The sequence below is a fragment of the Ciconia boyciana genome, chromosome 5 (genome assembly GCF_034638445.1).
Source record: "Ciconia boyciana chromosome 5, ASM3463844v1, whole genome shotgun sequence".
Taxonomy (NCBI): domain Eukaryota; kingdom Metazoa; phylum Chordata; class Aves; order Ciconiiformes; family Ciconiidae; genus Ciconia; species Ciconia boyciana.
The window spans coordinates 70,532,671-70,549,416 of NC_132938.1; the positions used below are offsets into that span (position 1 = coordinate 70,532,671).

At 37.4% G+C, this 16,746-nt stretch overlaps 1 protein-coding gene across 7 annotated transcripts in view; it reads left to right on the top strand.

Moving 5' to 3' along the window:
- The window catches only part of INPP4B (inositol polyphosphate-4-phosphatase type II B), a 370,109-nt gene that overhangs the window by 268,761 nt on the left and 84,602 nt on the right, over window positions 1–16,746 (top strand). For all 7 annotated transcript variants that reach the window (XM_072862441.1, XM_072862442.1, XM_072862437.1 and 4 more), the window contains 4 exons: window positions 8,772–8,944; window positions 9,956–10,079; window positions 11,136–11,253; window positions 15,919–16,059. In XM_072862441.1, coding sequence (XP_072718542.1) covers window positions 8,772–8,944; window positions 9,956–10,079; window positions 11,136–11,253; window positions 15,919–16,059 — 556 coding nt within the window. The remainder of the gene's footprint in view (window positions 1–8,771; window positions 8,945–9,955; window positions 10,080–11,135; window positions 11,254–15,918; window positions 16,060–16,746) is intronic.

Genomic DNA, 16,746 nt, shown 5'->3' on the forward strand with positions numbered 1-16,746 from the left:
TTCTGTATAAGCCATGAAATGTATTTAACCATTCTGTTTGAGTCTTTCATTGTAGTTATAAAGAAGTGTGCTCTTAGCTTTGATTCAGGCTCGCACCCTACAGAGGCAAATGAAACATTGGTTAGAGCTTTTAGTTCACAAAGCCAAAAAAACTTAAAAGTTACTTCCTTTTAAGTACTATAATAAGCAGTCATCAAATAGAATGAAAGGTACCGCTTGCTAAGCAATAATGGTCATTGTAATGGTTAGAAAATCATAGATGTGTTTCATTCAGCTGAGGAGTTGTGTTCTGGAGCTGACAGGCCAAAGACACAAAAAATATCAAGATGTTATGGCACTGTCATAAATTCTTCTTTTTCCCTCATTTCAGGGCCTTCCCTATTTCTCTTGAATCAGTACAAGTGCCTTTCTGTGAGAGCAAAGTCAGTGCTTCTGTTGAGTTGTGCTGAGTGTTCTGTAACACCCCATCACACGGAAACTACAGGAGATTTGTAGGGCAGATTGCTTTGTTTTCATGTTCTGCTTTTTGAGGAAGACATCATTTCCTAATGATGTTTTAATGAGAGCATCATGCAGTGCCTTTGACAGCTTATAGGACTTTCAAGGTCATGTAGAAATGGAGACATTTTAAAATTGCTTTGTTTTATAGGACTTAGTTAAAAGATGGAGCTTTCTGAAGAACCATCCAGGTGTGTGCCAAAGTTGGTTGCCTAATGGTTTTCAAAACCATTGCTTTTGGGGCCAGAATTTTTCATGCTTGACTTTGCTATGAGAGTGTGGTCTTACATGTTTGTTTTTCTCTGCACCTCCCTCTCTTAAGATTGAGATGAAGCCCTGAGGATACACCGTGAGGCACCTGCATAGAGGTTGAGTTTTTAAGTTTAGGGTTATAAATTCTGCCTTAATTCTGCTCCATTTTATATTTGAAACCTGGTTGTGTGGGTTCATAACTTTTTCCTAGATATAAGATCATACTGTGTTTACATCGATAGATATGTTTCTAGAATTACAGAATTTTATGCTATATACAATTCACAAACATTACATACGTGAAAAGCTTGCCATATCTTGTGATTACATATTATGCCATAATTTGAGCATAATGTCTTTCATTAACACTGCAAATGTATAGGCATAGATAGATCTTTGAGTCTGAAACTGCTTCAGTGCTGGAGTTGATCCTAAGAAAAGTTGTGCTGCTGTTTGCAAGAAAAATGGGGAATACACAGGATTTTGACCAAAACATTGACAAGTATGCTTTAAAGTATGGGATGAAATGTTTGCTTATATTAGTGAACCTGACTGTTTTAATATAAATTGTTTTCTAGCATATAACAATAAAAAAGATGTCAAAGAATGCACACACTCATTTTAAATGGTAGAACATGTTATGACAATAATTTGATGGTTTTGAGCAACAGCATATTCCTGTAACTATAGATGTTGTCATAACACATATTCAGAGCTTCCTAAGATAGGTTTATATTTGCAGTCTCAGTGATGACATTGCGTGATCTTATTCTTTTTTTCCCAACGTGCTTATATTTATTGTATGGCATCTTCGTAATCAGAAATATTGGTGGCACCTTTTTCTTGTACTTACCTTTCAACATGAATTATACCTTCCTTAGCCTAACTTTTCATGCAGTCTGACCTTTGAGTGTATTCTTAAGACTGAATTTGAGCTATCAGTTACCAAGGTAACATGCTATGGTTTCATCAGTTGCAGGATTATGATTTCTCAGCAGGATAAATCAGGAAGAGTAGATGGATTTTAAAGGAGAGGGGGGTTTTTTTATTCTTTTAACTCTAGGCTGGTTTGCCTTGGAGAACTACTTGACAACATTAAATTCTTTTTATTTTTGCCTTTTCATTTTCCATGGGAGTCAGAAGGTGAAGGCCTGTCCTGCAGCATTAGAGGTGCCAGTGAAACACAGTAGTTTGCTCTTATGCTTACGCAGCCCCTGACAGATCACCATGTTTAGCTGTGCTGCTAAAAGAAGCTGTTGTTTCCATCTGCTCATTGTACCACACCATCAGAACCATCACCCAGCCATTCCTCCGCTGGCTCTGTGTGAGTACTCCCTAATTTGCTACATACAAAATCCACCACATTATCACAAACAATTTAAGCTGGCAGTGTGATTGCACCTGGATTTTGCCTGAAGTGAATTACGGAATCATAAACTATGTTGCTGGGCGGATGAATTGGTCAATGGTAACCTTCAGCGCAGGTAGCAAAGAGCACCTGGGGAATGGTACCATATTTCCTAGCTGGAATGAAGGAAAACATCTGTTCATAGCCATGTTGCTACAGGCATATGTGGGTTAATTTTTCTTGAATAATCTGATACCTCATGGGGACTCTGTAAGTCTAGATTAAACCTTTCTGGTTTTCAGTGCCCTAGGGATGGCCACTGCATCCTTTCAGTGCATCCCTCCCAGTGCAATGCTGGTAGAAATGTGAAATAAAACTGTGTCCTGGTTTTGTTTGCATCTTCAGAAGAAGAGCTTTTACTGTAAGTTATCATTTATTCAGGAAGATGAAAAATTCTCCTTTGGTCTGTGTTCACTTGAGTAGCAGACATAATTTAGTTTGAGGAAACAAAAACACTTCTGAAAAACTTTCTCTTCCCTTCCTTTTCCTCACATTTTTCTTTCCTGTTCTCTCAAGCTTGTCTTTGCATCAACTCTATTTCTGCACTTTTTTTTTTCTTTTCCCTCTCACTTTTGTATCATCCTTCTCTTTTTGCTAGGGTCCTTAACTGGGCTATATGTAGCCCAGCATATAAGATGACCTCTTCACCAGTACTTTCTCTAAGTAGTTTGGCTATTGATGGAAGCTTAAAAATGTGTAAGGGAAAGGAAGACTATTTAACTGAATCAACAAACTATTTTTTAAACAAGACATCAGAATATTTGGTTGCACAACACTTCTAGAGCAAGGTTTATCCATTACTCCTATGTTTTGAATATATTGGATTTCCTTAACTTTGTGTGTTATTGCCATCGCCTTCTTTTTCTGTTTCCATTGTGACTAAAGCTGCTGAGACACTTGTATATGCATGATTAGATGGTTTCCATTTTCACTATTAATCCATGTAACAGTATAGAAAATCTCAGATTATTACAATGGAATAATAAACCCCCAAGAATTCAAAATTGTTCTTCTGGATGCCAAAACTGTGCAAAGTAGACTGCTATTACATTAACTGCAGAAATACCAGGAAGACTTATGCAGGTTTTTGGTGTTCCTGTGAGAAATGCTGCAGAACTATGAGCATAAAACCTCATCCGTTCTCAAAGAGCTTAGCCCTCATACTAGAGTTAAACTGAGCTCAAGAGCTGAGTGGCAAGATGAAGTAGGAAGCTGACCTTTTTATGGTGCAAAGTTGAATACATGAACTCTACTAAGTCAGTTTTTAAACCTCCCTTAAAAAAAATTCAGAAGAATGTTCCTATCCTAGGTGAGTAAATTCAGACTCTGTGGGTTAATTATTTCATGCTGTTTGCACTAGTTGTTTTTGAGGTGGTTTCTACTGTTTTGGGTTGGTTGGTTGCTTTTGCTTGCCTTTTTCATTAAGACAATAGAGTTTGTCTGAAGTTCGGTTTGTGATGTCAAGACAACTCCTCATTTACATTGTTTGACCTCTGTTATTTCAATCCTATCATAGATTATTTGTATGTTCAGGTAATAAGGGAATAAGTGATTAGCTACAGTAAAAAGTTAAGTTGTGGGTAGCTGTTATTACCTATGTTTCTAGGGCACTCTGTTCCTTTAAGAATACGACATTATGCTTTCTTCTGCTTTTAATTCCGTGTTTAGTTCTTAACTTCATACCATTTAAATTTTGAGGTGACTTGAGGCCATCAAAGATTTCCACTGATTTTTAGGTGGTGCAGACAGCAGTGACAGAATTGGCTTTTTTCTCTGTGGCCAGGGCAAAAGGAGATAGGAGTGCTATTCCAAAGCCTTAGGGCTTTTTCTGTTTGATTACCAGCACATTTTAATAAGCACTTCAATGGGTCTGATTTTGAAAAGAGCAGGAGCTTGCTTTTCTGCCAAACTTTATCAAATTTAGCATGCAGTTTGACATATTGCAACTTGAGTATTAGCACGTAGAAACGACAAGTTGGGTGCTTTGCAGGTCATTTGCCTGTGCAGGCATGTTGATTAAGAGAACATGGGACTGAAGGGCGTTTTCCAGAAACCAAAGGGCAAATCCTGTCATAAACTGAGCTTCCACAACTCTCTGTTAGCAATGGAGGTGGAGTATTTACTCAGTGCTTGTGCTGCACATACTATTGTGTTTTAATCTTACGCTAACTGCATAGTGGTGATACTACTTTTAATTTCATCCTTCCATTTTCCATTTTAATGTTTGGCTTTTATGCCTTGTTTTAGTTTCCTCCCAAAGGTTGACTAGCATGATTTTTGAATTGAATTTCCTTGCTTCATAGGCTTTGACTCTTTTGTTTGGATGCTAAATGTTCTAAACAGGCCAGGCTGCCCTTGCCATTTGAACGACCTGACAGTCATCCTGTAGTCTCCTTGTTGCTTATGTTCTTGCTCCTAATGTCTTTCTTGAGATGTTTGCTCATTCAGTTAATTCTTCAGTCTTTTTCAAAGGATTTTCCGCTGTGTTGAGGATGTAAATCTTGCAATTTTAACTTAAAAGAAATTTGACACCTGAAGTGTCAAACATGTAAGTCCTCGAATGCGTTAGACACAAAAGCAATGATTTGTACTATTCCCTTCCTTAAGTGATTCTACAAAGCTATCGTCAGTCTCTGTAGGAGTAGAGGTCCTGAGCCATGGCTGGCCCCCTGCATCTTCTTTATAGCAACAACTGATTCTGAGCTGAGTGCCAAGTTTTCTCATGGAGGAGGAGTTGCACGGCATCTTGCACCTCTCCCAAACTTGTTTGGTTGTGTAAGCAGTGACTCATAACCAAGCAGTATCCTCACATGTCAGCAACATTGTGGCAAGATAGATCAGGATAATCTAAACCTGAATTTAGACCAGGATTTTAAAGCTCCTTTTACAAATAATATCTCTTTATGAATTCATTAATATTCCATATTTATCCTTTGCATGCAAGACAATTTTATTTTCCAAATTCTACTGAATTTACTTGTAAGCTTCAAAATACCATGCTTTTTTTTGTTTCATAAACTTCGGTTTCACAATGCTTCTCAAGTTTCAAGGAGCAACTTAAAAGCTGCAGTATTTTCTGTCAGTAAATGCTTCTGATGGATATTTGGAGCTTTGTGCATTGTTAATGAATGACCTTGATTTGTATTCTTGCTGGAGTATTTGCAACAAGACATCCTGCATAACAAGTGACATATGGCGATTTTAACAGACTTGAGCAGCTATATGGATTTTTTTTCTAGAGTTATCTTTTATGAGACCTCAGTCTGTGATACACCTCTTATTTTGATCTTAACACACTAAACTTGCTTTAAAATAAAAGGACAAATATGAGAATATAGTAGTCCATTCATAAAGACTGTTTTCAAGAAACAATGCAATCCCTCTTTTAGATTTGCTAACTAGCTCCACCTTCTGGGGATTGGACATCCTTACTAATTGTGAACAAGAATTTTCAGTGTAAGCAAGAAGTAATGATTGTTATGGATGACTTAATCACATGAGGGTATAGTTTTATCTTCTTTCCTTTTGGCAACTACAATTCTCTTTATATTCTATAATAAAATAATTTATCTTTCCTTAGTCATTAGGGTAAGGTTTCCTACAAACTTACAATCTTTATTGTTTTCTACAAAGCAAAATATATATGTAAGTAAAGCACTGTATTCTTTGGGATATTAAATACTCGGTAGGATTTATTTTTAGTATATTTAGCCTGAATGCCCTTTAATGAAAAAATGGCCTTGAGAATCTCAAATCTTTGAATTCCTTCCTAATGCAACTATTACTGACAAAAATTACTTATGTTAGTAAGTTGGTATTCCAAACATGTAGTATCCCCCAAAAAACCCTTGTGAAAAAATGATCTTGAAGCTACTACAAGGTATGTGCAAAATAATTTGGAAAATCATAATAGAAGGTAGTTATCCGTTGTTTACTGCCAACCTGGAAGGCTGCATGAAGTAGAATCCACTTACATTTGTTCTGGGTGCAGTATCATTCAATATTTTCATTACTGACTTGGCTTATGAAATATGGATGATGCTTATAAAATTTGCAGATGCTTAAAGCTGGGAGAGGCTTTAAGCACCATAGGAGCAGGATTAGAATGGATCTTGATGAAATGGAGCACTGAAATATTAGGATGCAGTTCAGTAAGGACAAGTACAAAGTTACGTTTCTAAAGAAGCAGAAATACACAGTGCGGATTGACTGCTTAAGTGGCAGCTCAGTAGAAACAGATCTAAGTGTTACGTGACCTGTGGGCAGTACGTGACCCCCTCTTGTATGAAAAAGAGTGTCAGTAAAGCTCTTTAGCCCTATCCACGTAACCCGAAATTGTAATAGCAGGTTCACAAAGTGTGGCTAGTTGTAGAAATCCAGCTTTTTCCCTCTTGCCCTGGCTGTCAGTGTACTTGCAAGACCCTTGGCTGTGCCTGTATCCAGCTCTGCTGTCCCATGAAAGTGGGACAGATGTCTATTAGCTGTACCCTCAGGTCTACTTTAAAGTGGCCAGGTGTGATCTTTTTCATTATTTGCTCAAGTCAGAAGCAGCCAACAAACTCTATTCTTATCACATACAACCCTGTTCACTGGTTTAGTATGCATTACTTCTTTTAATCTCATTCTACTCCAGTTGCTTTCCTTGGCATTTATTTATTGATTAATGTAATAAATTACTGTAATTTAAGACTAGAGAGGAGAGTTTAGATTGTCTGGTCTGTCTAGTCTGACTTACAGTATGTCACACCTTGTTGTCTACCTTATTTCTAAATTTGACTTTGTCTCACAGCAGCCTCTGGCCTTTGGTGGTTCTTTTGCTTTTATTCCCTAGAATAAACATCCCCGTTACTACATGTTATTTTCTCCTCGTGAAGAGGGGAAATCAAGTTGCTGCTCAGCCTTTTTCATAGGCTTAAGGAGATTAAACTCTAAATCTTGGTAGCTCTTCTCTGCAAGCTCTCCATTTTTTTCAGCAGTCTCTTTAAAATGTGTACACCAGACCTTGGCACGTGGTGTATCAGTACTCTCTTAGTCAATGGCATGTATAAGATCACCTCGTTTTGCTGGAGCATGAAACTGGGGATGGCTTATGTTCTGTTTTGTTCACGATGGCTCTGTCTTCATAACTGCTGTTTTCCAGGGAACAGTTCTGTCTGTATTACGCTTAAATACGTATGACTGTGTTAAAACACACACTGTCTGACTACAAAGACGTTATTTGCCAAGGAACCCAAGTTGCTCTCTGTGACTGCTCTGTCCTTGTTCCTATTTCCTCTATCCTGCACCTTATTTTTTTGCAGTTTCTCCTGGCTTTCAAAGTTCTCTCCAGTCTTCTTGGCTGCAGTTTTATTCATTTACATATTTTTCTGGAGCATAGCCAAATTGACTTTGCAACAGGCAGCTGTCTTCCTGCCTAAAGAACTTCAGTGCTAAGGAGTCTTTTGCTGGCCTGACTCAGGATGTTACCTGAAACAACGTGCTGTTATCTTCCACCTACTTACAATTTAAATGGGACAGATTTTAATTATTGTTGATTCTTAATTACACTAGTCTACAGAATATATGAGTCAGCAACAGACTGTATTAAGTCACTTACACTCCCTATTTTGACATAGATTCTTCTGGGGTGTTGATTTCTCTTTCATTTTAAACTATTACAATGAAACTGAAATGTAGATTCTAAAGGAGGGTGATATTTTTTTTTGTTATTTGCTCAGCTTAGAGGGGTAGGCAAAACCATATGCAACTACAATGCAGGTCTGATTTTATTAAATCCTGAAAAATTCAGGAACAGCTTGGGTAATTGGGCAAGTTTGAGTAAGCTGTTCTGATTTTCCTCCCTTCCTAGTTATCACTTTGTTTCCTTTGTAATGTATTAAGGAGTCCAATTTTTCAAGCATTTCACTAGCTTCTTTTTTCTGATATCCCAAGCATATATTCTAAGAGCAAAACATATTACAAAATAGTTCTAAATCTCTCTGCCCAAAGTAGCTAAAAAAATTAGTTCAATATCTCTAAATATTTAAAGAGAACAATATAGAGAGAAGCTAAGAAGAAGGAGGAATGTGACCTGAAGGTTAGTATTTTTCCAGCGTATACATTAAACAGATAATATCCTTCCAGATATCTATTTGTTCTTCAGTTTTTTCTTCCAGCACCCACTTTTTCTTAAATATAAGCTCTTCCCCCTTTTTTTGGATGGTACTTCATTTTTTTAGGTAGCAAGTTGTCAGTGCTGGAAAGAACAGGAGATCTTCATCTCCACTGTATTCATCTTGTGCTAAATGAGTTTTCACATGTATCCCTGTACACTCTGTTTATGACACTTTAATGCAAGTTTTACAGAGAAGTTAAGTCTGTTAAAAAGTCATCGTTGCAGGATATAGTTGGATTCAGGCCAAGGATTTAGCCCCAGTGTCAGTGGTAAGCTGGAGTCCTACCTCTAAGCATATTCTCTGGTGGCGTTTGCTGTACCACAATGGTTAGGATAGAGCTGCAGGGTCCTTTTAAAGTGTAGGACGATTTACACAGCCACTGCAGCCCTCTTTCCATTCTGAAAAGGATTTTCACTGCAAGTTTTCTGTTTTGGAATGGATGATCTCTCTTTTTCTAGGTGACTGGTATGAACAGCTTTATCCCCTGGTGATTACGCTGAAGGACTGCATGGGAGAAGTGGTGACCAGGGCGAAGCAATCAATGGCATTTGTTCTGCTCCAGGAACTTGCCTGTGGTTTGCCTCAATGTTTGATGCTGACCCTAAGAAGAGACATCGTCTTCAGTCAAGCAGTAGGTTGTCTTGTGTCACTTACCTCCTACTGTTGCTATAATTAAGCATACTATTCATGTCGGTGTTTGTTTTTCTTTTTTGTTGGTTTTTTTTTTATTTTTCCAATTTAGCACAACTTTTTCATATATTTTCCATCACATCCACTTAAATATTTTATAATATGATAGAGAAATTAATAGTAAATGGAAATCCATAGTAACTGTATCACTGAGTTAGAGAAGTAGGTCTGCAATGGACTGGAAAAGGTTACCTTATCTGCCTTTTGCACAAAGAAGGATCCATAAAGCTATTTCTAGTCTTTCTGGATTACATGCCAGTATTCTCACCCATAGGTGAAGTTCTCAATTCTAGCCTTGAATATTCCGTGCTGCTATTCAAGCTAGGTATTTTTTTCTCCTGGTCACCTTGGAAATGAAGAACAGATTATTTGTTTTCAGTTTTTAGCAGTATTTTATGTGTTTGAAGACTATTAGCATGTCTCTTCTCAGACTTGTCTTCTCTTGGTAAATAACTGAAGTTCTTATGATCTTCTCCTGTAGATCATGTTTTCCAGATAGATTTTTCTTGAAATGATTCATCTAATTTCTCCCTTAAGTTATATGTTTTTCCTAACATAATTAAGGAGTTAGGGTGCAACTGCCAAGGAGATTCAGTTGCATTAGGTGCCCAACTGCTTTCAAATCCATCATAATTCACAGCCTTATGTGTTTATAGCCTGCCAACAGGGGTTCTGGTCTCACTTATGTCAAATATAAATAACACACAATGCCACAAAACAAATGAAGCTTATCTAATGTAAAATAAGGACTATTTTGCTGCTTTTGACACCAAAAAAAGCCTCAATAATATATTAATATGAAATTATATATGTAGTCACTAAACAGAAATGTCTATGCTGTTTTCTCAAATATCTAAATATTACTTCTGTTGGGTATAATGATAGCAAGCCTCATTTTAACTATGTTATAACAGTACGTCTGTTAATTTCACATTTTTCATTGTCTTTATAGCTCGCTGGATTGGTCTGTGGGTTTATAATCAAATTGCACACAGGTTTACACGATCAAGGATTTTTACAACAGCTTCATACTGTTGGATTGCTTGTGCAATATGAAGGACTCCTTAGTACGTATAGTAAGTATTGTTCTTGGACAAAGTTCCTTATGCATCCAGACCAGAAGTTTACCCAGGAGGTTCTTATTTTAACCTCTGTTCTGCTTCCAGTGATTTGGCTTATTGAATCAACAAATATTGTCCTTAGGAGACAGTAGGCTTCCATATAATAGCACAGTTGAAGTCATTGATACTGTGTTGTCAGTTCTGCATCAAAAATTACTCATTTATTTTATTCTCAATTCCTCTGAGAACACTAGTTGCTAATTATTCCATGCAGAGTGCTGAACTACATTGTCTTAAATACAGGATACGCTTTCCTCAGTACAGCTAGGGGAACTTTTGGTTTTAATAAAAGCTGTCTCCATTTGTATAGGCATTTGGCCTGACCCAAAATAGCAGGTTTATAAAGCTAACCCAAACAGGAGATTTAAACAGTTCCTGACTCTATCAGCCTCTGCCCTGACCACACCAGTACTGGTTATGTGAATATAGCTTGAAAACTGTTTGATTCCTAGCTTGTTACAGATGCCATCATTTGATAGGTATTAAAAAGGACATTTGGAGCGAGAAACTGCCGTATGTTTCAAAATGCTTTGAACTAGATGTATTGGAATCCTTCCCCCAATTAGAGATTTTGACCAAAGTAGAGGGATTTAGCATCTGTGCAGCTCTTTAATGCACAGGCAATTGCAGATCCTCACTTGGAGACTGCTGTCAGGCTCCCTTTTGCGTGATACTCGTTATTCTCAAAACCTTTGTCCTCCACCAGCAGGACATCTTTAAAAACACTTTCAGAATAGACAAAAATGGCTTTTCTGAGGTTATTCTATGCACATATAGAGCAGGCTGATTTTCAGAGGTGCTTAATTCTCATAGTTATCATTTAGGCCACAGAGAATTGTCAGCAGTTCTAAAAATCAGTCTGTTTTTATGTAGGTTACTTTAATGTGGATTTAGGGCTGTGATTTTTAGATGCACAGACTGGAAAATATAATCCCTGTATTGCTTTACTATAACCTATTCAGTGGCTGATCTGTCTACTCTGTTAATAACCTCTGTAATCTTTCCATATAGGTGAAGAAGCGGGGATGCTAGAAGACATGGCTGTGGGAATTTCAGATTTGCAGAAAGTAATGTTTAAAGTCATTGAAGCCAAATCAGAAGATTTTTTGCCTGTTATAACTGGAAGGCGGTAAGAACTTTGTTTCCTGGAGCCCATGGCATGTAGTTTTAATCTGTAGCACATGAAAACCCTCATAATGGTTTCTTGTTGCTGAGTTCTGTTATATGGAAAGTGCAGTAGTCTTACTTTACATGAGGTCAATGGACATATAATGAGGTAGTAGGGATTTGTAAAGCTAGTAGTAATATGGGCTCTGGGTTACTTTCCTGCTGAAAAGCTAGAAATTCCAATTGTATTAATACAAATTAATCAAAACAGCGTCTGGGTTGTGCAGAGTTCCTGTTGCATTTTTCATATATAGATACTGAATCAAAGAGAAGTGACAAGGTCAGTACTTACCAAAGTGGCCTCTAACTGAAGAAACCTTGGTTTTGAGGTGTCCAGAACTTGTATTTCAGTGTGACAAATGAAATTGCATTTCTAAGGGTTAGGCCTTGATTGTCTTATAGAAACTGAAAAACTCGGATGCCAAAACTTAGTGGTCACTTTTGAAAAATGAAGCCTGTCTTAGTTGCTGAAGATCACATAGGACATAGGCAACCTCAGAAATCCCTGCATAAAGCCACTAATACATTATGCATCTCACATAAGCACTGCTGAATATCAGGACATAAACTGAAATACTTCATTAATTGAGGCTATAAGAGGGTTAACAAGATTATTACACAGGAGGAATGGGGTTTTCATCTTCATTATTATTCTAGTCTGAAGCTCCAGATGTTTTTACTTTTGCAGAAATCACTTCCTTAATAGTATCATTATTCTTAAGATGACTGTAAATTAAATTCAGCTAAAAGCAGCAACTTTTAGAAAAGATATGTTTCCTCTGAAGGGGGCTTTCACCACTGATTTACTTAATTATTCTGGATGATTCACTCTCATCCTATGGGCCTTCCAAGAAAGGATTGAAATAAATAGCAGGAAGGCCGGAGTATGATAGGCAGCACATCGGGAATAATTAAGAATAATTATGGTGTGTAGATAAAACAGAAGAAGTACATCCTTTGTAAATCACAGCAGTCAAAAATCTTGAAAAATCCAGCAGCTACATTTACTGGCTTGCTGCCATTACTGCAGTACACTGAACTGTCACGCTAGGAGGTCCTGGGTTTGAAAGAGACTCGAGCTTTAAGCTGCCTCAGGCATTCTGGATTGATGGAGTAGTCAGTCTTTAGGAAGAAGAGTTACTGCCTGTGATTGCTGTACTGTACTTACTGGCAGGTATTCACTGGATGGAATCGGTATCAGACAAAAAAAAATAATCTTTAAGGCTTATGTGGAGGAGCCCCATTCCTGTTAGAGCTGTGATGAGACAGCTCCTATCAGACAGCATTGGAAGTCAACCATAAAAAGAGAAGACAGTGGAAAACCTAGTTATTTTCTAATTAATGTTTAAAAAAACCCACAATTTTCAGATCGTTTTGGTTGTTACATGGTGTGGCTCAATAAAATGAGACTAAAAGACTGTAGAAATGCAAGACAGAAAATTAAGCTACAAATTCTTATCTTGCAGAGTCAGAGTATTCACTTGTAATTGTTTTTTCTAGCGAAGTGCTTAAGACTGAGATTCTATGTACCCAAATGAATCAATCCAAGGAGCATGGCATTGACTAGCAGTGCGCTAACCTGCTGATGTGGGTGGCTGACCCCGACCATCCAGGTGCAGTGAAGTTCTGCTCAGGCACTCAGGTTCTTTTATTATAGGCAAAAGTAGTTAACACTTACTTTTAGAAAAGTCTTTGATAGAACGTATTTGATTGTGATGCCTCAAAGTTCATGTGCACAGGGCTTGATACCATCTTTTCAACGAAGCCCAAGGTTGGACTAGCACTTACAGCCACATTGAAGTGATCTAAAAAGTTGTCACTTAGCTGAAAGAAGAGCTGGGTAAAGCACCTCCCAGCTGAGATGCAGTGACTGACCATGTGTGCATTTTTTTCTGTTACAAAGCAAAGGTGTGTGTAAATAACTTGGTTTGTGTTTATTGCAATGAACTAAGAGTGGGCGATTTCAGCCAACGGCAAGTAGCTGCAGGGTCCATGGCCTGCAGCTGCATGGGGGTAATTTTTAGAAGCCTTCTAACAGGACTGCAAGTGTTTGTCTGTCTTCATATGTGACAGAGAATAACAAATATTAGAGAATAAGGCAAATAAAGTCAAAGGAAGGGATATTCTTAAGCAGTCCTGTTTTAGTGAAATCATATACACTTAAATATTTAATACCTAAATTTATACAATTCGTTCTGAAAGAGATGATGATTTATTATTTACTCTCTTAAACATGCTGGATTCCTTCACCTTGTTTTCCTTGAGAGATCATTAAATGTTGAAAATTACGTACTGATTTTTCCTTCACATTGGAAAATGTAGTAGCCGCCTTATCCATCTCATGCCAAAATCACCTGCTATCTCTGCACTGAGTCTAACCGTAAGAGAAAGAAACTACATGGTGATAAAATTTACTGCTGTATTACTGTTTCTTGTTTAAGTAGAAGCATAGGACTTCTAAGATTTTTGGTAAATTAATGTCAAACAACTCCTCCAGATTTCAGTACTTTGAATTCTTCCCCCCCCCGACTTCAGTACCACTCCTGGGCTTTCTAGACAGCTCTCTGTCACAGCCTGATAGCCTTTTCCTTACATGATCAGGAGTGAGTTGTTTTCATTGTGCAATTGGTTACAGATTTTTAAAAGTTACCTAGGATTATCTCTGAGACTTCAAAAAATGTTTTGAAAAAGAAAAAAAGATGAGCAAGGGGAAGCTCTCAGATGGTACTGATGTTAATTTATCATGCTTAAAGGTCAGCATTTCTCAATGTTCTTTCACACGCTGAAAGATTTGTAGTGATTTTGGGGGTGTGAAATGTAGCAATGCAGTGATTTGGTGGCATTTCGATTCAGTAGCGTATGCTTTTTGGGTTAGACTAAACCAACATTTCTTCTCAACCTCAAGAAAGCACTCCATCACAGGAGAATGTTCTGGTAGCACTTGACAGCAGCTAGGAGCGCTCGCATGCAGGCTGAGAATGAATGCTGCTATGCAAAGATCATCTGTGCGGAGTTCTTTACTGTCATCCTTGCTAACTCTCTATTTCCTTCACATGGGTGACTTAATTAAACAAAACACAAACCAAACAGACTTATCTGGGGAGTAGAACTATTTCCTTTTTTTTCCCTTCCCCCCCCCGCCCCGAGACAAGTATCCTTCACTCAAAACTGATAAACCCCCTCAGTAGGGAGCATCTGGCATTTGCTCAAAGATTACACACTAGTTCTAGCCCATACCAAAGCATATGCTCTTGCCCTAGCTGAATGTAATTAGTTTTCAGTCACAAGTCTGTACTGGATCCGTTTTATTTTGTTCTCGGATATATGGGCAGGGTAGAGGTTCAAACACGACCATTAGCTCTTCTAAGCTGAAGCTATTTATCTGAACACCTACTCTGAGGTAGTGCCACTCATCCCTCCAGCTGGCCAAGAGTGTCAGAGCTACTGCAGAAACTGCCCTTTTTCTTCAAGGTTTTCTGCCTTTTTCCCCCCAAATTCTACATGTGGGTAATCGAGATTATATTTTAATTCTTTAGCAAGCACATGATTCATTAAAATAAGGGCTGGGGGGACACTTCATGATAAGTTATATTGATAGGTGCAAACAGTTTTCCATCTTAAGTTTACATGCAAAAGTTGTGTGATTTCCTAGGCCTGGTTTCTGTAGGTAGGATATAGATCCTTCTTCCCCGCTGTTGCTGTAATACTCTTCCTTCTTGGTGGTATACCAAATGTGCTCTGCAGGAGAGAAAATTTCAGTCTTCATTGTCAGTTGGCCCTCTTTGAATGATTAAAATGCCGAATCCTGGAGACAAATGGATTTGCTTCTAGTCTGTTCTTTTTTTATTAGACTGATTGCTCTAATACCAGAAAGAAAGCTAATAAAAACTAAGTTAACAGCATGCCTTTGTTTCTGTTGTGGGGTCAGGCATCAAGCCTCAAAGACAGGTGAAATTCAGCTAGAGGGTTCCACATGATCAGAATTTGGACTGGCAGCCAAAGTAACATGTTTTTCATAAAGTCAGACCAAACACAAACATAAAATCAGAACTGCTATATATCATATCCCTTCTCCTAAAATAGGATTCATGTTTGTGTAATGAGCCTTCAATTATCATCTTCACACAGTCAATTTTATTATTGGTGATGTTTTCTATCCCTCAGGAGAAAATCCAGCCACTGAAGAAAATGGGAATTTTGCTTTGGGTTTTTGTGAAAGGTTTTTGCTCATATTACATTTAGAGTGGATACAGGATCAAGTTGTGACTTCTGAAAGGAAGTTGGTTTTGTAACTCGGCAAGATGCATTTGAAGAGTTGAGGTGTTCTTATTGATATTTTGGTAGCAGAAGACTTTTTTACTGCTTTCATCTTTATTCCTATTTTCATGTCAGGAAAGAAGTCAGTATCAAGAGTGTATAATTATATATACCTGCTTTTTTCCATATAGCTTTGTTATGCTCTTAAAACAAGCAAGCTGAATTGTCACATTTTATGGTTCGATACAATTAAGGGGAAAAGGGGGGAACTGATTTATAAATCTACATGTTCTCTATAATTTAGGAAGGTTATAATTTCAAGCAAACCAATCAATATTCCCATCCTTATTCTTCTTTTTACTTTTCCTAGTGAACATTATGTTATAGAGGTCCAGCTTCCAGCAAAGATGTTTGAGTTGCTGCCACAAGAGATTAAAGAAGGAAAGCTACTTCGCATGTATCCAGTACTCTTTAATGTTGGAATCAATGAACAGCAAACACTTGCAGAGAGGTAAGAAAAAATAGTGTTTCGTTTTCTGTCCAAGTATACTATGCTAGTACAGGATATCTCTCAGGATTAAAAATAAATCTTTTTTTTAATTTGCTCTTGGACCATCTCACACTGACTCAGTGTGTATTTTAAAAAATATTAAAAGAAATAAGCACAAGTTATGAAGCAATGCAAAATAATGAAAAAGTCCAAGTGAAGATATGACCATATGCAGGACTTTATTTCACAGAGTCAACACCAAGTTTCCTTTGGATACAGATATAAAATGGATTTCTATTTCACAGATGTTGAAATTTGTTCGTATACAGTACTTTGGCCTTCACAAACATGACTTTGAAAATTTGAAATAATTATTATCTTAAAGGTGGGGTTGAAGATGTTGAACAAGTCGTAAGCTGGAAAGGGATTGTTTTTCTCAGCTTTTTAGGGCTTTTTTCCAGGGCTGAGGAGTGGTAGTTAATAGTGGAAAATGTGTTAGGAATATGTTTGCAGAAAGGCTGATGAAGGCTGATGTTAAAGTTCTGATATGTTAATATTACTCCTCTGAAAAGATTGCTGGAAACTACTTAATTAGTACAATAATAGTCAAAGTTTCACCCACCTATTAATTTTCTCTTCCAAGAGAAGGATATCTGTTGGTCATGTTAAATTACCAAGTTTGTGCAGTGCTAAAACTGTAAGGTAGAC